This window comes from Myotis daubentonii, chromosome 1 (genome assembly GCF_963259705.1).
Source record: "Myotis daubentonii chromosome 1, mMyoDau2.1, whole genome shotgun sequence".
Lineage (NCBI taxonomy): Eukaryota > Metazoa > Chordata > Mammalia > Chiroptera > Vespertilionidae > Myotis > Myotis daubentonii.
Window position 1 is genome coordinate 72,681,027 of NC_081840.1, and position 25,712 is coordinate 72,706,738.

General features: G+C 42.2%; 1 protein-coding gene and 1 pseudogene across 1 annotated transcript in view; both read right to left on the minus strand.

The window, feature by feature from the left end:
• FMN1 (formin 1) overlaps positions 1-25,712 on the minus strand; it is a 302,227-nt gene that overhangs the window by 20,510 nt on the left and 256,005 nt on the right. The window contains exons 14-15 of the mRNA XM_059705564.1: positions 24,001-24,052; positions 19,012-19,161 (exon numbers count right to left, since the gene is read on the minus strand). Coding sequence (XP_059561547.1) covers positions 19,012-19,161; positions 24,001-24,052 — 202 coding nt within the window. The remainder of the gene's footprint in view (positions 1-19,011; positions 19,162-24,000; positions 24,053-25,712) is intronic.
• On the minus strand, positions 7,201-7,777 carry LOC132227924 (small ribosomal subunit protein eS1-like; annotated as a pseudogene).

A 25,712-nucleotide genomic window follows, 5' to 3' on the forward strand; every position in this document is an offset into this window, starting at 1 on the left:
GTACGTTGTTAACAATAGAGTCCACGTCATTTTTTTGAGGGCAAGGCTGTTTCTCAGCTGCTTTTGTATCATATCTATGGTAAGAAGCAAATGCTAAATATCATGACAATCTAGCTAGATTATGAACACTGGAAGGGCAGAACACAGAGGTAGGTCTTAAAAACTGCTTTGACCTCACTAGAGATTGATGGTCTGTCTATCTATCTATCTATCTATCATCTATCTATCTATCTATCTATCTATCTATCTATCTATCTATCTCCCTCCCTCCCTCCCTCCCTCCTTCCCTCCCTCCCTCCATCTATTGCTTGAGAATGTTCTTCAAAAATGGTGGGCAAAGTGTCCTACACTTGCTGCAGAAACTCCAACAGCTGCTGTTGTTGATGGCATTACATGTACTCGGAGTCAGTGTTCTGGTAATCATGTGGGAAAAGACTGCAAGCCGGAGGTCTGCTGTGTGCTCCCCCTCAGAGGGCTTATACTAGTATATACTTAAGTTCACTTGCTAACATTTGTAAATGCAGAGCTTTCATGAAAGATTTCCCAGCTCTGACCTCTCTTATAAAACTGGAAGGTTCGGCAACAACCAGTGGCATTTCTGTGCTGCAACTCCTCAGTTCCTGGCACTTCCTGCCACTCCCTGCCATCCCCGCAGTCCTGTGGTTGTCAGCCATGCCATCCGTCAGCCTTTTGCACAGTTGGTTTTCCTATACTCTGCACACTTTGCTCATTTTTGCTGCCTTCCTGGACTCTCTAAGCTTTGAGGTTTGAGCTGGGAGACTTAGTGGAAGGCTACTGTGATACTCCAGGAGTGCAGACCACTGAAAGGGTCTTCTAATCCATCCTCCTGCTGATGGACATGGTCTCAATTAATAATGCACAACTCACTCAGCCAGCATGGCTCAGAGGTTGAGCATCAACCTATGGACCAGGAGGTCACGGTTTGATTCCCAGTCAGGGCACATGCCCAGGTTGCAGGCTTGGTCCCCACTAGGGGGTGTGCAGGAATCAGTGGGTCAATGATTCTCTCTCATCACTGATGTTTCTATTTCTCTCTCCTTCTCCCTTCCTCTCTGAAATCAATACAAATATATTCCTAAAAGAATGCATAACTCTAAAAATGTCACTTCTCTGTGTGAAAACTTTCAATGACTCCCATACTGTAGCCAGAATAACAAAGGTTTTCTGAAAAGGGCCAGCTAGTAAAATTCCAGGCTTCGTGGTTTATATGGTTTCTGCAGCTACTCAACTCTGCTGCTGTTGGTGTGAAAGAGCCATAAGAAATACATGTATGAGCAGCAATGCCGTGTATTCTAATAAACTATTTAGAGAAACTGGTGGTGAGGTGGATTTGGCCTATGGGCCATGGTTTGCTGCTCTTTGAACGAGATAGTGTAAGATTCAATTCCTTACGCTCGCAATCAAAGCTCACCCACTTTCTAAACTTAGTTTACTTGTCTGTTTTACCTTTAAAGACCCAGATCTGGTTTTATATTGTCCTTAGACAAATCACTTAAACCATTTGAGACTTAATTTCCTTGCCTGCTAACAGTGGGCATAATACCGCACCTCAGCAATACAATTACTGTGAAAATTAAAAAAAGATATCCTGGTGTATGATTACTTACCAAATATGATTACTTTCCTTCACCTCCCTGTGGCTTCCTGTCCCAAGCAAACCACTCACCATTCCTTGTACAAGGCTTTTCTCACCTCTGTATCTTGCTCTTACAGTTCCCTCAATGACTTTCTTACTCATTTCCACGTGCTCAAATTCCTCCCATTCTTCTGTTCCCAGCTTAAGTGCCCAAGTCATGAAAGCTTCCTTCATCTCTCTTAGCCAGAAGTAATTGCTCTTTTCTCAAGTGAAAGGGCACTTTGTGCCTCTCGTAAGGCACTTAGGACTTCTCATCTAAGGACTGTCTAGGTGTCTTATTTCCTTCACACCACTGGGAACACTTGACGACAATGATCGCACCCTATGCATATCTGGTCTTCTCCCTGTTCCTACCCTTAGCACTGCGCTGCGCACAGATTAGTGATTAGCAGCTATCTAAGTAACAAATGAATGACTTGCATTGACAGTTTTTCCTCCCTACCTTAAAAAAGTATACATGTTTAGTAAATACCTAGACTAGTAGAAGGACTATCTAATCCATTTGCATGCCATTTATCCTTGGGGAACAAAAGTAAAAACATTTAAAAATCTAGTTCCAGTTACTGATTAGCTGATTGAGTCCTAACAAGGAAACAGAAAGGGTGCTTGGGGCCACCCAAATGTGCTGTGTTTATACATGTCAACTTGTATATTCCAGAATGTCTAAAAGTATCCACATTACTTTGCCCACAAAGAGACTAAAGCTCAGATAGGTTATAGGCAAATACTAGTTTTGTTTTCAAACCTTATATTCCACCCCCCTTCGAAAAATAGATACATAAAGAAAATAAGAAAGAAAATAACTATCTTAATTCATAAATGCCTCAGTAAAACAGACTTCTGAAAACCCCATCTTTCTTCTTTTTCTTTATACTGCATATGATCCCTATGGAGTTATGGAGGGCCTCAGTAAATTTCATTTGCTGCCAAAGTCTACTGAGGAAAGACACGGAGTGAGATGAGACAGTGACTCATGTCTTCTGATGTTCCTGCTGAGCCCTCACTCTGTGGGAGTGATTTGTAGCCTTGGTTTCATAGGAGAAGCACCTGGGAAGGGAATTTTGCTCCTACTTAGAAAGTAGAAAGCTACAAGAGACATTGTTCCCATCCTAACGATGAAAACAGCTAGAAAATGTATAAAATCATACTTTTTCTTTTCTAATATATTTTTAATTGATTTCAGAGAGATGAAGGGAGAGGGGGAGAGGGAGAGAAACATCGATGAAAAAAAGAAACATCAATCAGCTGCCTCCTGAAGGCCCCCTTACCGGGACCTCAGGCATGTACCCTGATGGGGAATTGAACCGGGACCTCTCAGGGCATGGGGCAACGCTCAACTAACGAAGCCACACTAGCCAAGGGCAAAAAATCATACTTTTTCTTTAACAAAAGAGCTAGGATCACGTGGCACCTAAGTGAACTGCATCCTGAAGAGTAGCAGGCCTTTTCACTTAGAGGCTAGGCACCCCAGGACTACAACTTCATCTGGGAGGTCATAACACTGGGCATACCGTGGGCTTTCTACAGGCTAGATTTATATGCTCACAGCTAAATCAAACCAATTCAGAATGCAGCCATATAAGACTGAAGAAGTACAATGTCTTTGTTCTTTTGACATTCAGTATTTCATTGATTCATGGTGCACAAGGTAGAATATACTGAAATCAGCATGAAATTTATATAAGAGAAGTGCTGTCATTTTTGACCATAGGAATGAACCACACCAACCAATCAAGAGATATGTGACATTATTGAGCAGGTGAGGTAGGCAGAGTGTTTAGATTCTTTTATACTCCTTGTCACTATTGGAAAAACCAACATTTTAGAGCAATGTTTTCAAACTGTCTTCGAAAGAGCCTTAACGTTCAACAAAGATGTTTCAGGGAGAGGAGGAAGAGTTAGGGGACGTTCTAGACCCCTAACATCTGCAAGCCCTGCTTTACCAGAAAAGCTTTATATTATCTGTTTTATATATTGGGGCTTCAAGCATGTTTTCATTTGGACAAAAAGAGCTCTGCTGGTTTGTGTGTGTGTGTGTGTGTGTGTGTGTGTGTGTGTGTGTGTGTGTTTAAATAAAAAGTTGGAAAACCCCTTTGCATGGAATTCAATAGAACCCATAGAAACTCCTAGGGAGGAAGAAAAAAAAAACCACTTTTGTCTTCAGGAGAATGATAGCCAATAAAAGTCCTTTTCCTAAAGAACTATTCAGAGATATTGTGGAGGTGGATAACCAATTTAAGAAGACAATGTGTTTTGCCCTAGCTGGTTTGGCTCAGTAGATAGGGCATGGGCCTGTGGACTGAGGGTCCTGAGTTTGATTCTGATCAAGGGCACATGCCCAGGTTGTGGGCTTGATCCCCAGTAGGGGGTGTGCAAGAGGCAGCCAATCAATGATTCTCTCTCATCAATAATGTTTCTATCTCTCTCTCCCTCTCCCTTCCTCTCTGAAATCAATATATATATATATATATACAGTGGCCCGGTACATGAAATTTGTGCATGGTGAGGGGGTGGGTCACTCAGCCGGGCCTGCACCCTCTCACAATCTGGGACATTCCTCTTGTAATCTGGGACCACTGGCTCCTAACCGCTTGCCTGTCTGCCTGCATGATCGCCCCTAACCCCTCTGCCTACCTGCCTGATTGCCCCTAACGACTCGCCTGCCTGCCTGATCGCCCCTAACCACTCTACCTGCCTGATCGCCCCTAACTGCTCGCCTGCCTGCCTGATTGCCTCTAACCGCCTCTGCCTTGGCTCTCACTGCCGAGGCTTCATCCAGAAGGTTGTCTGGAAGGACATCTGGAAGGTCATTTGGCTGTCCGGTCTAATTAGCATATTACGCTTTTATTATTATAGATATATATAGAAGACAATGTGTTTTGAAAGGATGATTCTTCTGACAGCCCGAGCCACTAGATTTGAGCTTTGGGGCTCTAGTAAAATATCATATGTTTAAAAATCAGAAACATGGATAGTTCTACCCCTCTTCCTTGCTTCTTACTTTCCAGATATGTATTAATGCTGAGAGATCAAAAGTCTCTGGCAAATACTCACAGACTGGCCCTGTGGGGACAGATTCGTATAAGCTGAAATGTGGGGAAAAGTAAGTGCCCACAGGGACATCCTCTTACTTCCCATTCATAAAGACAGGAATTACCGCACATTTCATTATTACAATTCAGAAAGCTATTTTTAGAAAGCTATTTTATTCATTTTCTTTATGGTTTTGCTTGGAATTTTGCACGATTTTCCTGATTTTGTTCCTAATGTACTTTTCAATTTCTATTTGCTTCTTTTGTTTATAATAACCCTGGAATAAAAATGAAATGGATCCATCTGATTGCATCCTGCCCAAGTTTCCTCCAAATTTAATCTGTGACTACAATTCTCACCCCCCCTTCTCTCCCCCTCCCTCTTTCTTTTGGTGTGTGTGTGTGTGTGTGTGTGTGTGTGTGTGTGTGGTCATCTCCTTTTTTCCTTTTCCTTTTGTTCCCATTCTGAATAGCTTTCTGAATTGTAACAAAACTGTCAGCCCATTAACTTCGGAATAACTCTTAAGTATGAGGCCACGTCATACCACGTCATATTTTTAATGAAAACATCACATAGGCAACTAGTTGGTGTCTGGACATAATTTATCTATCTCAAATCATGGCTCAGGGTGGGGGCCTATAGTCTAAAACAGTGGAGTTAATTTTAGTGTTTAAAAATGAGTCAGTGTGGTGGAAAAGGAAAAACGATGAAGACAACAATAAGATCAGTGGCTGTGGAGCACCAGGGAGACATGGCTAGGCAGAGCACAGAGGGTTTTTAGGCAGAAGAAATACTCGGTATGATAGAGTAATGACAGATACGAGTCATCATACCTTTGTCCAAACACCAAGAGTGAACCATGAGATAAACTATGGACACTGGGTTCATCTTTGTTTTTTATTTTTTAAAGGTACCATTCTGATGAGTAATGTTGATAATGGGGAAGGTTATGCATATGTAGGGACAGGGCATACATGAAAAATTTTTGTATGTCATTCTCAATTTGGTTATAAACCTAAAACTTCTCTAAAAAAATTTGTTTTTTAAAAGTGGAAAAAAATAAAAGCACCTGGCCAAGTGGCTCAATTGGCTGGAGTGTCATCCCATACACCAAAAATAAAAAGGTGTGGGTTTGATCCCCAGTTGAGGTGTGTACGGGAAGCAACTGATCCATATTTCTCTCTCTCTTCCCCCTCCTCTCTCTCTAAAATCAATAAAAAACATATCCTCGGTGAGAATTTTTAAAAAATGAAAAAAAAACCCACCTATTTTGTTTTAAACAGCTGTTGGTGACATTTATTAGAAATTCTCTTAAATGATAATGGCTAATTCATTTTAGCAAGAAGAAAAATATACAATCTGGAAATATTGCCAAGGCATATTTGTTAATACATCATTCACTTTGTAATGCAGACAACAGGTCCAAGGAAGTGACGTCAGGAGTACAGAAGTTTTTGCTTACAGTGCTAACAGCCTCAAAGAGGAAACTCTATCAGACATCAGGTACTGTGTGATCTAAAAACATGAATCACTGTATGATCTGGACCAGGTATATCTTTACTGAAGACACCGAAAGTCACATTGGTGGATAAAGGCAAAGAAAAGGGAGGCATTGCAGGGAATACAGTTCATGAAATGCATGTTGGTAAAAACATGAAATTGGACCAGCCGTAATGTGAATCTCTTTAGAGAAGACTTAATATCCCTCATCCCTGAAGAGAGGAGGTCAAAATAGTCTAGAAGAGGGAAAGGCAGGCTCAGTGCACCAGCATTTGTAGTAGTGGGCCTCCAGCATGCCACAGGGAATGTCTAAACAGTTTTCTAAAAAGCAGGATTATAAAAGCTGAAGGTCCCAACCACTATACCACTAGAGTGACTAGACTAATCCTAAAATTCAGACATGTTAATTTGAATCTCTCTAACAAGGACAAGAACTCTTCATTCTGGTGACTATTTTAAAATACATGGAGAAGCATGATCATCAAGGGAACATGAGAAAAACATGCCTCTGTTGCTGGCCCAGTAAATTCCTGCCTTGGGCCCTTTGAATGGTGGATAAGGCTTTGGTGGGATGGAAAAGGCGTTGGTACCTCCTGGAGATTGCACTTGTAAAATAACTTGCCAGTCTGACTACCCAATGTGGGTTGGCTTTACCAATCATGATGAGAGAGCTTCTCCTAACAGTAAGTGATGGCATCTTTATGGTCTCCCTTTAGGAAAAATAGTCACAAAAGAGATATAAGAAGCTGCAAAGATGAAATACCAACTGGCTATTTACTCTTTGCCATGATCTCCTTGCAGCCTTGAAGTAAGTAGTGTCAGGCTGAGGAACAAAGAATACCAACAAAGAGACTTTGGAAAGGTGTGGAAGTGCCTTACTTAATTAGGAAAGCTCAATACCGTATGATTTATGCCACTTTAGATGGTGAAGTTTGAGGTTAATATCTTCCTCCCCCCCCACAAATAGTATTTTTTATTTGTCTCCACTAAATACCTGAATTTTAAACAGACTATGGGACTAGGGCCTCATATCCATCAGCTCATTCAACTTTAGCACCTGTCTCACCCTCAGTAGCTTTTCCAGAACTGCTGCCTTCACCAGGAAGCTCCATGGGTTTTCCAAGTCAAACTTGGGCTTGTCCAGCATTTTGACTTTTCTAACAAGACGTCATGGAGCAGAGAAATAGAATGGTAGGGCTTTTCTATGTCTCTTCCAGTGCTCTCTGGAATCAATTTATTGACCACTTCTTTCAAGTCATTTGCCTTCACCTCTCGGGTCATGATTTCCATCACCTTGTTCAGGACTTGGTGGACCTGCTGATGCTGAGCACAAGAGGTCTTCCGAATCTGATTGTTTCATTTTATTATTAAAACCAACACAGAATAGACAAAGCAAATAACCATCAGTTGTCTTGACATCAACATGAGCTTCAATCGTGCGCTGCCATTTTTTGACCACGAAGCACATTTTATCATGGGTAAGATCCATGACATGGAAATTAGGTAGTTTTTGCCCTGAACATCCTCAGTAATTAGCCTGAATTTTCTAAATGCAACTTCATCGTTCTGCAGATCAGCGAGGCTCATTGATCTGACCACCAAACACGACCCTTCAGACAAGTGGTTCTCAACCTTCCTAATGCCGCGACCCTTTAATACAGTTCCTCATGTTGTGGTGACCCCCAACCATAAAATTATTTTCATTGCTACTTCATAACTGTAATTTTGCTACTGTTATGAATCCTAATGTAAATATCTGATATGCAGGATGTATTTTCATTGTTACAAATTGAATATAATTAAAGCATAGTGATTAACCACAAAAACAATATGTAATTATATATTCAATATGTGTTTTCCAATGGTCTTAGGCAACCCCTGTGAAAGGGTCTTTCGACCTCCAAAGGGGTCGCGACCCACAAGTTGAGAACCGCCGCTTCAGACCATCAGATGTGATTTGGGTTCCTTGAGTTCTCGTGACTAGTGTCTTTCTATCTTTCATATAGAACAGAGCTGGTGCTTTAACATCACACCAATCTTTCTTAGAAAATGGATCAACCACTTTCTTCTTGGCTGCCCTTTGGCTGTCTTTCGTAAGATGCCTGTTCTTGCCGACAGCCAGGGTAGTGCCTTGAGAGCCAAAAAGGAGGGTCACATCTCGATATTTTCCTCACGAGGTTTATATGAGGCATTAACATTATAGAGTAGTTTTGAATGTTGTGCTTTTAGAAGGACTTAGCTATGTCAGGCCATGCTCCAGCCACTGCCTGGTGACCTGAACATCAGAAATAAGGCTCTGTGTGCTCTCTGGGGTTTGTTTGGGGCCTTTTGATAATCCTCAACTCTCCACCAGGAACTGTTCTCAGTTCACTGAGTGAGCTTGTTTCTCCATAGCCAGGGGAAAAGGGGCTCCTGCCCAGCTTTAGTTCTAAATTACTAAGTGCAATCATGGACACCTGCCAGGGGCTGTGGGAACCTCCCTGATTTCTATCCTCCTGGACAAAAAGTCCTTCACTAGGTATTGCTAGATTCTTTTTTAAAAAATATAGTTTTTTATTGATTTCAGAGAGAAAGGGAGAGAGAGAGAGAGAGAGAGAGAGAGAGAGAGAGAGAGAGAGAGAGAGAGAAACAGCAATGATGAGAGAGAAACATTGATTGGCTGCCTCTTGCATGCCCCCTACTGGGGATTGAGCCTGCAACCTGGGTATGTGCCCCTGACCGGAATCCAACCCAGGACCCTTCAGTCCACAGGCTGATGCTCTAACCACTAAGCCAAATCGTCTAGGGCTATTGCTGAATTCTTGATATAATTATTACACATGGATAATAGTTATGAAAGTGAATGAAATCAGTCTTCACTGTCAGTAAAACAAATACCACAAAGACCAAACTCCTTAATTCCTCAATGTAAAGAGAAATTTCTTCCTCATTACAGCAGCTGATGAAAACATTATTGACTAGTTTATGTTTCCAAAAGGCAAGGAAATAAAATTGTAAAAAGAGAGCCATAATAATATGAAATAATGAGTAACCCCACAATCATGTATCTCAGACAGACCAACAGGACCACAGACTTGAACGGACACACACTCTCCTATGCTCATTCCCTCTTCAGAGTCTGACCCCTGTCCCCGACTACCCCACCACCCCTGTGTTTCTCCCCAGGTTGGCCTCACTAGCAGGTCTTAGATGAAAAGACTTAGCTCCTTACACATCAGAATCTAGTCTCTAAAAGTTAGTCCATCATAAATCAGTCCACCACTTCCACTTCCTAAATTTGACAATTTTCCTACCTCATTCTTAAGAGATTTTTCTATTTACAATGAAGGAAGTCTTCTTACAGACCAAATGTCACCAGCTACACAATCAGCCACTTCATGGTTTTAGCGGGCTATCACTTGTAGCACCCAAACACATTTTGACTGCAAATGATTAATTGCAGAACAAAAGCCGCTTCCGTTTGCAGAGCCTCTCCCCCAGGCCGCAGGGGAGTGGAAGTGGGGAGGTGGGGGGTCCCTGGACTTGCCCTGGAATGCATGATCAGTTAAAGCCAATCACTCTGCACTTGGTAGACGAAACACCCTGAGCCGCCCGGCGATTTAGGTGCGGAGTGAAAGGTAACAGCATTGCATTTCCTTGTTCAGGGAGAGGTAGGTGTCTGGGAGACAGATTGGAAACTGAAGGCGGCCCTGTGTCATAAATCTGCACATTTAATTGCAATGCACGGCTAGTCTTTGGAGGGCCTTTCCAATCCTGATAATGAAGACATGCATGTGCTCGTAGACGCCAACTCCCTCCTCTTTGATTTTGAAATCTGCACCACCTACCAAGTCTCACCAAACAACGAGAGCTGATCAGAGGCTCTTTGCGCAGCGACTAAAACAAAAGGGTGAGGGAACAGGGGAGATTGTGTGGAGCAGGCAGCCTTTCTGGCGCCCCTTAAATCATACTTCCCAGGCAGACCCCTATTCCATCTAGTCTATGCCCAAGGCAGGAGCTGTCAGGAGGCCCACAGATAAGCAATTTAGAAATATTCTAGCTGAATGAAGGAGACTTACTTTGGGTTTCCACTGCTGTCTGCCAAGCTAGGGAAATAGAGTGCAGACAGATGCTCTCTAAGGTTCTTATTTGAGCTCCAAAGAGGTTTGAGGCTTGGCACAGCCATGAACCCCAAGGATCTTCACTTTCTTTTCTTTTTTTTTTTTTAAGACAAATTGAAAGTAATATAGTCAAGAACAGAGAAGGTGATTGTTTTACTCCATTGACTAATCTTTCTTGTCCTGAACATGTCTATTCTTTTTAACAAAGCTCTTAAGATTTTAAATCCTTGGAAAAAAGCAACCCATATGGGATGTATTTGGGGAATTCTACCACCAAAATCCAAATAAATAAGATCTCTCATCTATCAGCAGCAGACAGAAAATTCTGTAATCAATTTCAACATGGTAAAAGAAATTACAGTGATTGTTTATTTGTTCAACAAATGTTAATTGAGCACCTACTATGAGTAAGGACATAAAAGGTGCTCCAGAGAAAATGAAGTAGAAGACTTTGCTGTGGTCTTCTAGGGCTTATAATTTATTTATTTATTAACTGCCTGTAACTAAAAGAATGAAAAAGAAATCACTAGTGCTAAAATTGAAGAGACAGAATTTTAGAGGAAAGTCAGCTCACAGAGATTGGGAAAAATTTCATGAAGGAGACAGTATGTGATCACTAGATTAAATTCTTCCAGAACAGGGTTTCATAGCTTATACAGCAGTTAAAACATACTAGTAATAGGTATTTTAAAAGAATCTGTTTAAATCAAGCTGATTAAGCTGCAGATTTATATTATGGGAATGCAAAATGCAAATGCAGGTGAGGCTGATGTGGACTGAGCACCCAGAGAGGGAAACAGAAAACACAGCAGTTAGGCTGGCCCCACAGATCTCACTATGTGATTCTTCCAAAACGTGTGTCGAGCCTCCCAAGTCCAGGCCTTTGCCTTGTGATCTCTAAGAATGTACTTACTCCTTTCTTCTCTAAGTAGCTGGCGTCATCAGTTCTGTCAATGCCCAGCTCATTTCCTATCTAAAATCACAGTAAATCAGGGTTGGAAGAGACCTTCAAGATCACCTAAGTGTAGGTGATCCTACACTTGCCTGAGAATGTGGCGAGATCCGCTGGGGAGGTATCCTTCTCCCTCCCGCCTACAAAGCTTACCCTGGGATTATGATTAAGTTTGTGCACATTCCCACAAGGCTTTCCAAGAGATCTGGCAGATCTGCCACATTTGCAAGTCACTGATCTCCAACATTTCCCCAGTGGCTCCTGAATCCCCTCTACAACTTTCTGCCTCGGCTGGTCCTGTGTATGACTAGACATCTTCCTAAGACCCTCCCTGGCTTTCAGATTGCTTTGGGATCACTTCCTCCTTCAAACTCTTGCACTGCTGAGGATCTTCAATGCACACTTTAAATCACTTTGTTCTATGTTGTGAAGTCCTTTCTACATCAATAAACAATTACTAGGCTCTGTGCTGAAGAATGCACCATAGAAGACAGAACAAGGAATGGGTTTATATTGAACAGGTGGGAAAATACACACAATTGTTAAAAAAACAAGTTGCAATGAACTGCTAAAGGATGGAAGAAAAGTATGTTGTCAGAGACCAGAAGAAAGGGTAGTTCTACCTAGAGGAACTCAGATAATTTCTATTTCAGCTGGTTTTGGAGATAGTCCTTAAAGGATGACAATATTTTGACCAACAGGAAATAACCAGGACAGTGCAATGTAAAGAAATTATCCAATGAGAATTCATGGCAAGAATGTGCAGGTGTGAGAAACAGTGAGTTGTCATGGTAGGTGCATGTGGGTTGAGGATATAGAAAATGAGATTGAAAAGTGAATTAAGGGAAAATTTTTAGAGGCTCATGCTCTAATTTTGAAGACAATGTGGAAAACTTGAAAGAGCTCAGGCTTTAGCGTCAATTAAGACCTAGTCCTTTCCCCCAATACTGTTGCTTACTAGTAAAACTGTGACATCGGCAAATTGTTTACTCTCTCCTGTGCTTACCTATGAAATAGCAATACATCTTTTTTTAATATTTTTTAAAAAAATATTTTTATTGATCTCAGAGAGAAAGGGAGAGGGAGAGAGAGATAGAAACATCAATAATATAAGAGAATCATCAATTGGCTGCCTCCTGCAGGCCCCCTAGTAGGAATCGAGCCCACAACCCCTGGCATGTGCCCTTGACCGGAATCGAACCTAGGACCTTCAGTCCACAGGCCGATGCTCTATCCACTGAGCCAAACCAGCTAGGTGCAATATACCTTCTTTTTAGGACTGTTCTTTCAAGGACCCAACAAGTTAATGAATATAAGTACCAACCTTATACATAAATGGCTAATTCTCTTCCCTTTATTTCCTTAGTAATAGAAAACAACAGAACATGTTAGAAGAAATAGATGTGATCTAACTTAGGTTGTAGAAAGACAATTGGATACAAAAGAATATTGAAGAGGAAACAGAAAAACTATAGGCAGAGAGAACAGGTAGGAGGATGTTTTAATAATCCAGGTGAGAGATGGATTAGGGCAAAGCCACTGTAAAAACAGGGTCAAGGAGAATATCAACTGAGGAGGCAAAAGTGAAAAATCAGCAACTGGTGGAAAGTGAACCTTTTAGCATTAAAAATGATTCAGGTTTCTAGCCTGTCTCTTGCTACTAGGAAGATAGTGGTGCAATGGAAAGTTAGGGGACCTAAGAAGAGTAGGCCTCAGAAGGGACAGAATAAATTCTTACTGGGATGTATGAACTGCAGGTGAAGGCTGGACATCCTATGGGAGGGTCTGGTGTGCTTTATGAGATTTGGGTCTGAGAATTAGAACTAAGAGGTTGGCTCTGGGTAGGAAGACTTAGGAGGCCTTGGCAAAGAAGTGATAGAGGGAGCTGTGAAAATCAGTGGAACTAGTTGGGGAGAGGGTATCGAGCAGAGAAGAGGAACACTGAGATCTGAACCTTGGGGGAAGGTTACTTAAGGAAGAGGGAAAAGAGGAGCTAATGAAGGAGATGAAAGAGAGTGGTCACCTTCACAGAAACATACTCAGAATACTATGAGAGCCATGGGGCATTTCAAGATGGAAGAAACTATCATCAGAGTCAAAAGCTAGTAGTGGTAAGGAGTTAGAAAAAGCTATTTGACTTCACAATTAAGAAAGGTGGCAAAGTCTCCTAATGGTCTCAACATCCTTTTCCTCTTGCTGCCTCTAGTAATAGAAACCGTGAGTCTTTGGCTGGGCACATGGCTCCCAGATAAGCCTGGGCTCCCTTGTGTATGGCCATGAGACTCAGTTTTGCCCAATAAAATGTGTGTATTTTCCAGGCCACATGTTTAAAAGGAAAGGTTGTGCCCTCCCCTTCCTACTGGCAGGAACTTAGCAGTAATGGTGCTGGTGGACGTGATGTGAGCCATCTTCAACTTTGTGAGTAAGGACCTCATCTTAATGATGGCTGCCACAGGACAGAAGGAACCTGAGACCCTGACAATCAAACAACTTACACTCAAATTATGCAAAAGTATATAAAATATTTATTGTGTAAGCCCTATTGGGTTTGGCTCAGTGGTAAGAGTGTTGGACTAAAGAATCTTGGGTTCCATTCCAGTCAAGGCAGGCTTGATCCCCAACCCGGGTCAGGACACGTGTGGGAGGCAACCAATTGATGTGTCTCTCTCACATCGATGTTTCTCTCTCTCTCTCTCTCTCTCAAAATCAATGGAAAAATATCCTCAGGTGAGGATTAACAATAACAAAATTTTCTCATTTAAGCAACAGTTATTTTGGTCTTTGTTATGGCAACTGAGGCTTTGTCCTTAATGATACAGGAAGGACTAAGCACATGCTAAGGAAAAAGAAGTGAAGAAATTAACATAAACTCTTCTTTTAAGAAGTCAAAAGGAAAAGGAAAGCGAGAGAGAACAATAGTTTCCACAGGAAAGGGACTCAAAAGAGGTGTTTTACTTTTCAAAAAAATCAATGATTTTACCGTTCTTACCATTTTAAAGTCTACCATCTCCTCTCCTTATTCATAGCATAGTTTTAATTTTGCAGAAGTAATTTTAAATTTACTGCTTGGGAAATAAGCAGGTTTTATTTTTTGTGATTATGATAATCCTGTTTATTAGTTAGCTCTTTGGGACATTTACTGTTTGTGGATTTGTACAGAGCTGCCTTCAAATGTGACTTGGGGAAATTCGAAGTTTTGCCAGTCAACTAGAGGGTGATTTGTATTATTAAAGGGGTCCCTTGAAATACGAAGCTTCTGAGCAGTTAAGTGTACACAAACCATTTAACCACATAAGAGAGGGCCAGGGAAGGGAACATTAACTTGTGAGAAGTTACTGTAATGATCATGTTTGCATGTCAGCAGGAAAGCAGATTTCAATAAATAAAAATGTTAGTTCATGGAATTTTTTCCAGGAATAACTTTCTCATCTGAAGAGAAGAATTCCTACATCGTCTACACTGCAATCAATTGCCCCTTTGTGGGCTGAGTGATGGTCTCTCTAAGTTCCCAACTCCTGCTCCTAAAGTGACCTGAGCAACAGGGAGCTCTGAGAACAGCTTTTGGGGTAACCCCACAGCAGCTCTGAACCATCTGCTGTCAAGGGAATGGCAGTTACATAATTAACCATAATAGCTGCAAATGATATAGTTACAACAAAAACCCTGTTGGTATTTAGCTGAACTAAAAAAAAACAACAATGGTGTAAATTATAGCTATGTGTATAATAAAATTTCTTATTTGCATTTCACATAAAATTCACCAAGCTCCTTATTCACTCATGACTCACCCATTATGGGTTTTTTAAATGGCACTTGGACAGTTTGCTTTGGCTCGGGGTGAATTATTTGCCAAGACTTTATTCCTGGAGTCATGGCTCCCTGGGGACTTCTTTCCCTTTTGGCAAATTCATAGCTCATTTTGTGGGTGGTAGCGGTTTGTGGCCACTATGTATGCATGTGTGGTCATATGTGGGGAGTAGTCTGAGGATATCCTAAATAGTGGGACATTTCATAAGGAAGGGTCTTATATCCCAGAGTAATTAAACAGAAAAAAGAAAAAGCAGAAAATGAGTAAAGCATAGTAATGAACATAGCAGCAACAATTAGGTTGGTTCCTTCCAATTATGCATGTGCTTGAATAATCGGCCGACTTAATAGGTGGAAGAGATGTGCATTACAAATATCTAGGGAATGTTTGCACATCAAGAGGCACAAATACAAAAGTGCATGAGAAGGTGCAATTGAGGCAAAGCTGTTTCTGAGAATAAAAATCACGATAAACTTTAAAAAGCCATATGCTCAATGTTGGATACAGATGAGCAGAGGAAAGGATTTTTTTTTGCATGTACACTTTCATTAAAAAATGTGGTCTTTAGGACCAACATCAGTATTTTAGGGAAAGAACTGGGGGCATAAGACAAGGTAGCTGTAGACATTCACCAATTCCAAGAGGGCAAGGAAAATTCTCCCTCCCCAAACCTCCCTGACTCACTGCAAGACACTGGCTTGAAATATCTTCCCTAATGCGCTCAAGACTAAAGGTAAAGAGTATTTCAGAAATGAAACACAGTTTATGGAATATTAGGAAAGTAGTTTCTAGATTTATAGAGATTTCAAGCTAGAAGAGATCATCGTGTACTTTTAGTTGCTGCTTCCTCCCAACCTATACACTTTACAGATGTGATATGTCATTAGGTCCTCCAAGAAATAATAAATGACTGGCCGCACATTGTGTACCAAAATAATGGCGTAAGAACGCTCGTTTCTAACTCTCTATCTAAAGGTCTGTTTCACACCACTGAGCAGGCACTGCTTGTACTTATAAGGGGTAAGGGAAGGGCCTGGTACATGTCACTGGAGGATGAGTTCTAAGACTAGGGGCTGCATGAGAACTGGGCGGGTGACAGAAGGAAGATCTAGGGGTGGTGCATTATGCATTTGTGCCTGGACACAGCCGTTTTCTATTTTGCCTAATATTGGCTTAAATGACAAGGAAAGCTTAATGCTATCAATATACCATCATAAAGTAGCTTGCTCTTCTCCTGGGTATAGTTAATCTGCAGGTAAACCATAGCGCTCACAAGGCACAAGAACAATGGGCGCTTTTATAGTCATTTGTGTGCTTAGAGGTTGTCCTGGGTCCCACAACGGACAGTTGCTACCCTCACATGGAGCCGCATCAGTGCAACTGTGATTAGGCTAATGAATGTGTTTTCCTGGAAACCATACTAAGCAGAGAAAGAAGTAAAGAATCTCTACCACTCAAGTGGCTCAAAGTAGTTTCAATACTTCCATTCCATTTAGAGGTGATTCTGTCCCTTAAAAAACACTATTATTGATCCTTCATTTCCCCCAATATCTGGGGTTTTAGTTGGGTTTCAAATAGATCTAAAAATCAAGTGGGTGCAATTTCTCCTGATGCGATCCGAACCATTGTTTTCTTTTTTCTCATACATACAAGCCATCCGGTTTTTATTTGAATTATTTTTGTTTTGAGGATGACTTTGTACTATGTTATGTTACCTCGTGACATTTAGCGTTGTTGGGATTTATTGGATTTCTGGGAATAGTATAATAAAAAATGATAATATCAAACATCATTAATTAGGTGTCAAACAAAGTAATCATATTGTTTCTTATTTTAATTACAATAGAATTCAAGTTGATTTGCTTATTTTACCAGAGTAATATGTGATTCAAAACTGTTTAAAATCTAAAATCTTTAGCAGACAGAGGACAATTATAAAAAAAATCCTCACTTCAGAAGAAAACCCGGGTTATTAATCAATTTGTTTAACTGGCTGAGCAGTAATAAACATAATGTGCTAACATCTCTTAGCAAATAGATTTTTGTAAACAAGCTGCTTCCAAAAATATTTTATGAGGCATCGTTAACATTGGGAGATGCTGCTGTTTAGGTTGGAAACCTCGGTGATCCATCTCGCACAGCGCGGCTGGAATGAAGAGACCCCTGGAATCGCTCAGCGAGAACTAAAGAGGGGCCTGGGAAGTCATGACCCTTGGAAGGTGTTGGTTTACAGAGTGTGAAGTGGGCAATTCACCAGCTGCACCCAGGAAGCGGTGCTGCAAATGCCTGCGGCTCGGAGTCAGAGGACACGTCATGTTAAAGGACGCCAGCCACCACCCCTGCAGACCCACAATTTATCGGGTCTAACTTCAGTGACAGGGGAAAAAACTTCTTAAGTTAGGATTACACTTGCATATTTTAACTGAAGATTATTATAACGAAAAGCAATCAATTACCCTCTCAGTTGTTTTTGGTTTTTGGACCATTTTAGGGCTCCTTCCTCAAGGGCAAATTCAGTAAGGACAATGCGCAACATGTGAGGCGCAAAATCTTAAGCAAAAGTCATGCATTCAGAGCCCACTGCTGGTTTCCTGGCTGTCAGGTATGGACATGGGGAGGGAGAGGAGCTTGGTGCTACCACTTTCCTATGAAGCTCACAAGACAGAATTTATTCCTTGGAAGCTGAAAGGGTTAAATAAGCGGCTACAGGGCAAGAGCAAATGAGGTAGGTGTCAAGGTTTTTAGAATTTTTTTTCCATGTTATTATCAATGATCTTTTTGTTTAAAATGTCACTTAACTATTTCTCTGCTTCCGCTTCTCCATAGAATGGATGTACTAATGTTAATTCCCATGTTCCCAAAGAGGTAATGGTGGGAAGATATGCTGATAAACATTTTTGAAGCTCTTTGACTTCCTTAGAAAGAAAGCAGTCTTTTGAAAAGAGAAAATATTTAGAGACTCAGCAATATTGGGTCAAAAATCTCTAACTTTTGGTCACTTTTAAAAATAGCTTTTTAAGGTGAAATATATTAGTGTATTGTGTGTGTGTGTAGGTATATTATGCATATGCTTTTTCTCTGATTACAAAGTAAAGAACAAAAGCACTGAATGTAGGAATTTTAGGTCTCAATTTTAGTGAGATATAGATGCTTTCGTTAAATGAATCATTTCCCTTAATTTGTAGGATTTTTTTTTGTCTCCTTCCGCCCTACTTTGAGTGACACTCTTATGCATCTGTTCTGCAGGGGTAGTAGCAAGACCTGTTTGAAGTTTAAATCCGTGACACCCTCTGTACAACAGTGGCAACCTGATCAAAACAGTGATCAAGCAGAAATGCTCTTTCTCAGAATGAACACACACATGCGCGCACACACACACCTCCCCGCATTCAGAGCCGAGGCTTTCCTTCTACCCCCAGCTAATAAAATCAGGAGGCTGCACTGAGGCTGAGCGGCAGGCAGTTTGATGTCCTCAGCAGGATACGGGCAGTCAGAAGTGGCGCTGTAAATCCAGAGCGGGCTTCAACACTGTGTTAAGTGTGGCCCGAGTCTCAGAGATTTCCCTTTGATGCAAGTTCAGTATATTAATGGGAAAAGCATTCACTTTTATTTGTCTGTACTGTCTGCGACAGCAAGGCTGCCTCATTTAGCCTGGGCCAACATGAAAATACGCAGAGAAGCAATCTGTTGCAAATTAGCACAGCTCCCCTTTCATTTACTAGCTAGTAATTGGAAGGGGTTAAGAAAGTGTAACTTATCGGACCACGTGAGGGTATCTGCTTGTGCGGACAGCAAGCCTCCCCCGAACTGCCCTAGGAGCCCTGAGGCAATCATCCTTCCTCATGGCCACTTGGCCTGAAAGACAACACTGACGCGTGTGAAATGTGTGCGCTTTGCTAGGTCTGAGGAGGCAGTTTCCTGGACTCCCCAAGGGGGTATTTGTGACTCTGTCGGAACTTACCTTTCTTTAGATATGTTTTTACTTTCCCGTTTCCAAATCGTCTTGAAGTCACTGCAGAACTCGTACCACACCATAAACACGTAGTTTGGAGTGATCTCTTTCTCACCAGACTTTGGCTTCATCCCAAAATATCCCACTGTCGTTTCAAAACTGCAACAGGCAAGAGGGGAAAACAGAGTGAGGGAGAGGGTGAGAAACTGTCAACACCATTAGGGTGGGTGGGGGACCCCGAGGGCAGTTTCCCACTTCTCCACTCCCTGTCTCCATTACTGTGGTTTATCCTAAACCCCAGAAAACCCATTTGCTCAAATCCACTTTCCAAGAAATTCAATTTGACTGGGGATACTCTTCATCATATCTTATCCATGTAAAATCCAGCATGTGTAAGTCCGGGGGGTATACAGGTAAAACTTTTTGAGTTTGTTCTTCATCTCCAATCTATGTCATGTACCTGCTCTTCACTTGAAGTTTAATGATGACGGGGAACGCTGCTGGCATACTGACTCCGTGGCATGAAGCAGTGGTCAGTTAGAGAGCCCAGTGGGAATAATTAATCTGCTGAGTGTTTCATGGAAAAATCAAGACTGTTCTCTCCTATTCTGGTACCCTCTGGCGTTGTAACCTGGGGCCGATCACTCAGCATCAGGCTCAATTTTCTCAAGGGTAAGATAAGGGACTGAACCTCTATGATCTTTAAGAAGGCTACATTTTTAAAGCTTTATATGATACAAGAATACAGACCACCAAATGCACAAAAGTATATGTACAGTTGAGGGCATAGCAAGGTTTGGATGGAAAATCATCTTTGATCTTAATAAATGATCTCCAATCTGGACCAGGTTTTGCAAAGTAGATTCCCAGATATCACTAAGAGCCTCCTGACCTACCCCATGGACTCTCACACCAGACTAGCCGGGCCTCCCAAGCAGCCCTTCTTGGAGGCACTAGCTTTGCAGCAATTTATAGCTCTGCACTCAATCTTTCTACCCAGCCGCCCCCACCCACCCCAAGCCTCACAAGCTCATTTGCCATGAGCAAGAACACTTAAATAAATGGCTCCCTTTTCTAGGGTGTTGGAAACTAATCAAAGCAGGAATGGCTGGCCAGGTTTATGGCTACTCAATGCTCTATCATCTGTTCAGACACAGCATTTTTTTGTGGCCATCCTGAATACTGAGTTCCTAATGGAACTCTATTCAATGGCGATTGTAAAACCCCGAAGCCCCGTTACTATTACGGAGCATACTTTCATCTCGTTCTCAGTTATTGGCCAATATGTATCTCATAAGATTTTACCACAGTTCACAGATGAACTGTTAATTGATTCCATGGCTATGATTAGGCGAGATCCAAGCTGGGGCTGCAGCTCTGAGTCCCATAAATTCTTTGTGCTTCTGTAAATAATAAATCTGTTTTTAATGCAAATTAAAACTACTGGTCAGGGAATTTTGGCTCCCAGTTATTAAACGACTGGAAGTGTATAAGTGGAGAAAGGCAACAACTGCAGTAATTTCTTAAGGGACTCTCTTCTAATACCAAACATGCATATTTTGGCGCAAAACCAGCAATGGAAGAAAGTAGCAATGTCCACTTTCACCCAGCCGGGACCCATTTTGTGGCAAGCAGAATACTGATAACACCAAAGCACACTCTATGGCATCTAGTTTTATTTCATTCAAAATGAAAATTATATTAATGCAGCATGGACATGCATTGTAGAGAGTTTTGTGAACTATAGGAACCGGCCACGGTTTTCTTACAGGGTCCTGGGGCTTTCGAATTGGTAGAGACTTACACGTCAACTTGTCCAATGTTCTCATTTTACAGATGAGGAAACAAACACCTGGAAAGACTGAATGTCCCTTTTTATTGGCAGCGTTGGGCTAATCTTGGGCCTCCTGATTCTCAGGGAAATGCTTTTTCCTCCCTCCGTCCCTGTGGCTCATGCTCGCTGACCCGGGCATTCAAGAAATACAACAGTGCCCCTCCCCCCCCATTCCCACTTTAGACACAGTTGCCCCTGTATCTTCCATAATGTGTGTTGCCCCCAGCAAAGCAAATCATTATTTCCTTCTCTTCCAGATGCTCACCTTCTATACAGAACCATATTTCTTTGCGCATCAATAGAGAGGAGAAAGTCTTCCAAGGTGAGTCTTCCTACAGCCCAGCAGGACACAGTGAAGAGCACAGAGCCCCAGTCCTTGCTTCTCAAATCACCCCCACAGCTGGAGCCTTACTGGGAGTCTCGAGTGCGAGACCAGGGCATTGCACGCACTGTGCTGTTGCAGAGAGGGGCAGCTCTGTTTGGGGGCGATCGCAGAGCTTGAGGAAAGCATGCCATCATCCTGCGGCCTCGCTTTCCCCAGCTCTGAACTGAAGCTAACCATGTACCTCCCCCGCTCCCCTGGGAGCTGTGAGGTCCCGCTTACTCACCCTCGGAGGGGGCGAAAACTAAAGGAAAGGCAGAACTCGAGCATTTCCCCGCTATGTGCTTTGGGAACTAAGAAGGCAAGCGAGCCTCTTCAGAAGAACCAAAGTAAACAGAGTCGCAGAGAATGGCCTGGCCTTGGCACCGCAGCTGTGATGGAGAGCAGCTGCTCCGAGGTGCGCCTTGTTTGAATTCAGTGCTCTTCCTTTGCCCAAGGAAAAGCTAAAAGCTGGTCTATGAACCTGCAGCTACCTGATAAAGTCTAGGCCACTGTCCTCCCAAGCAAAACTCTCTTTTTCTCAAATTCAATTTTGATTCACAGAAGACGGATGATTGAAAATCTTCCGAAATTTGGGCATGAAAATTATAGATCTTAAGCAGTCAGGAGAATTTTCTTCAACAGACAAAGGGGCAATCATGCTTTCCAAAACTTTTATTTGCCAGCACATGACTCTAAATTAGCTTTCGACTTCTAACAAGTGGATGGATTTCTGATCATGTTTCACATAACTTCTTGACTTCACTCTAAACTATTCCCTGACTCCTTTTCTCCCTGCTACAATTCCTCTCTGATCTGTGTCTTTACAATTCAGCTAAACATTTCTAAAGTGCAGACGATGATTCTATCAAAGAGCCCGTGGCCAACTGAACGGTTTTACTTCTGCAGCGCGGAGAGGCCAGAGTGGAACACATCCACTTACTGTTTTACATGCGTGCCTTCAGAAACTGCTTAGGAAAAGCAAATATTCCTTTGCCTCAGAGTAAATTGTTTCTCTTGAGAATAAAACATGAGAATTTCCTAAATCTCACACGAATATTGCAACACTGACCACCAACCTCCTTAAAGAGGGCAACCAAACAACTGTGGTTTCTACATTAAAGATGGGATCGGACATATTTCATGTATGACATGAAAGCTAGACTACCTTCACCACAAAGTCACGGAAAACGCTGACAACCAGAATTTATGGCCCCCCTCAGCATGGCTAATGCACAGCAGCAGCTTCGGCCCCTCGGAGGTGGGCCCCCTGTTCCTTACGCAAGAATCTTGAAGAAGTATTAGAAGCGACATCCACCCCAGAAACCGAATTTCTGTTTGGCCTGATACTCATGTGCCCCTAGTTGAGGGTCTCTTTTATGCATGCTGATTATTTCTGTAACACAGACGCAGCGCTTTTACACACGGAGGACGGGGAGCTTCCTGTAGGGGTAAGGCCAATACAGGGGCACAGAAATCCACACACACACAATCAGGTGACTGTCTTCATTGTCAAGATTATCATGTGAAGATAAAGTCACGGTTCAAGAACATGTCTGCACTTAGGAAAATGGAGGGTTTGCCTTCACCTCGCTCTCATCTGCATTTCAATTTTATTGGCGAGTACAGTGGAGAGCAGGGCAGGATGTGGGACTTGTCAAAACAGAGCAGACGGCACCGGTTCAGTCTTTCAGAGCCCCTGGGAGAAGGGCTCATTTGTAGAGTTTGTTCATTTGCATTTAGTGAACTCCTCTCCTCGCGTATTTGTAAAGCCCATTTTTTTCCATATGTGCCTCTTCCTGCTCTTACCTCTTATTTAATTTTCTAGTACTTTTAGAAATGTACCAGCAAAATTTATCTCAATTTTCTGAGCTGAATATGAGAAAGCCTCAGTATATTCCCATTCCTCCTCTAAGAGGGAGGGGTAGCCACACGGACTAACCTGGCCAACTGATAAAAAGAAAGCCCATCTGGTGGCCACAGCTGGTGATTATTGGCCTCTACCATCTGATGGCCATTGAGAGAGAGAAGAGCAAACAAGAGGTGTGAAGTAGGGGAGAGCTTGAATAGGAGACCTCTGAGGTCTCTGACCAGTTCTGTGGGAGTTTTCCATATAGAAAACTTCTCCCCGAGATGTCCTCTAGGCTCTGAGGAAAGACACAGTAAGCCTCTTAGGTGTTTGTAGTAACTGGTTGAATCTAGTTGTAATGCTAGGAAGGATCATGTTGTTCCTGACTCCCAGGAAGTGGTTCAGGAGCAGAGTGATGGAGGAGAGGCGAAGAGATGGAACTAGCGTCATGACATGGGAGGTAGGCGAGTCACTTCCCAATGATCTCCTGCTTTTTTTTTTTTTTTTTAAATCTCTTGCTTCTTGAGGAAAAATATTCCCAAGTCCTGTCACAGTGTTTTCACTCCAGCTCTCCACAGGCTGTTATTGTTCATGGAAGCATAGTCTTAACAAATGGGGCCAAAAGAATCGTCAGTCAGACATGTGGATGAAACAAGCCAGTCACAAAAGGAAAAGTACTGTATGAGTCCACTTACAGGAGGTCACTAGAGCAGTCAAAGTCACAGAGACAGATATTAGAATGGTGGTTGCCAAGGGCTGGGGGAAGGAAATGGGGAGTTAGAGTTTAATGGATCCAGAGTTGCCTTTGAAGAAAATGAAAATTTCAGGATATAGATGGTAGTTATGGTTGCACAGCAATGTGGAATGTACTTAATAATAATAATAATAATAATTAATAATAACAATAAAATGGCTAGTCAAAGAAAGAGCTGGGGCCAAGTTAGAGCTGCTTACCTTTTCTGAGCATTCTCCAGGTGACTTTCTTCCATTTTATGCTCTTTTTTGGCTGTGAAAGAGAAATAATTACGATTAAAACAGTATTTTTTTCATCATATTTTTGCATAATATTCTAACTTTGATTACCCATTCATTATAGAAATAAGCCCAAATTCAGGATTGGCAGCCCCTACCACACGTACTGGAAAAGGCACTCAATTCACTACATTTATCACCACTGCCTTCTTTTTCTTAAAATCCTCAACTGAGGATGTGCTTAGAGAGAGGAAGAGAGAGGGAGAGAGAGGGAGAGAGAGAGAGAGAGAGAGGAAGAGAGAGAGAGAGAGGAAGAGAGAGAGAGAGAGAGAGATGTGAGAGAGAAACATTGATTGGTTGCCAGCCCAGGTATGTGGCCTGAGGACCGAGAACCTTTTGGTACATAGGACAGGGACAACACTCATCATGCTCAACCAACTGAGCCATTCTGGCTAGACACCATTGCTTTCTTGATAATAGCTATAGCTATCAGCAAGGGGTGTGTGTGTGGGGGGGGGGGCATTTAATTTACGTTCTTACTGGGACACTTGTGAGAGTGAAAGGAGGTGGCAGTAATAATTGCACCAGGACAAAGTCATACATGGGGACAATCCTGGCCAGGTTGGAACAAGTGGTCACCTGGCTATGGTTAGCCTCTTTGTGAGCCTTGGCATGTGCTCAGCACTTCCCCTCCTCTCCCAAACATTATAACCCAGTGCCATTTGCAGTGCTGCTTAGATTCAAACAAATTAATTGAGTCCTTTCACACACTCTCTACACTCACAGGCCCCATTGACAATCTGGGAAGGCCTATGATTTCCTTTCTCAGAATAATGTTTTTAAATGCATTGAAAATAATAATTAAGATTATTAAAGAAATCTGTGGTAGTGAGATACAATTCTGAATTTAAAGATTAGGAACCCATGCTCTGACATCAATGTGTGAGAGAAACATTGATCGATTGCCTCCCATATGCGCCCTAACCGGGTATCGAACCCACAACCTAGGGATGTGTCCTGACCAGGCATCGAACCTGCAACCTTTTGGTGTATGGGACAATGCTCCAAGCAACTGAGTCACCCAGCTGAGACTTACCATTGGTTTTAAAATGTAAATGTTATTAAGTTACTCCCATGCTTAAAATCTTCCAACAGCTTGCCATCATCCTTGACATAACGGTTTAAAGTCTTCACAATGTCCCAGAAGGCCCTGCAAGTCTGCTTTCTGGCTCCTTTGTGACATTACTTTTTTTTTTTTAAATCCTCACCTGAGGGTATTTTTCCATTGATTTTTAGAGGGAGTGGCAGAGAGAAGGAAAGACAGAGAAGAACATCAATATGAGAGAAACACATAGATTGGTTGCCTTTTGCACGTGCCCCGACCAGGGCTCGGGTCAGCAAGGAGCCTGCAACCGAGGTATGTGCCCTTGACAGGAATCAAACCCGGGACCCTTGGGTCCACAGGCCAATGCTCTATCCACTGAGCCAAACTGGCTAGGGCTGTGACATTACCTCTTCTTTTCCATGCTCATTCCTTTCCAGGCTGGCTGGCCACCTTGCTGATGCTTGAGCACACTGAACGCATGCACTTGCCTTTCCACCTCCCTGGGACACTCTGCCCAGTCTCTGCATGACTGGCTCTCTTACCCCAATAGGTCTCAGACCAAATATCACCTTCCCTCACCTCATTCAGT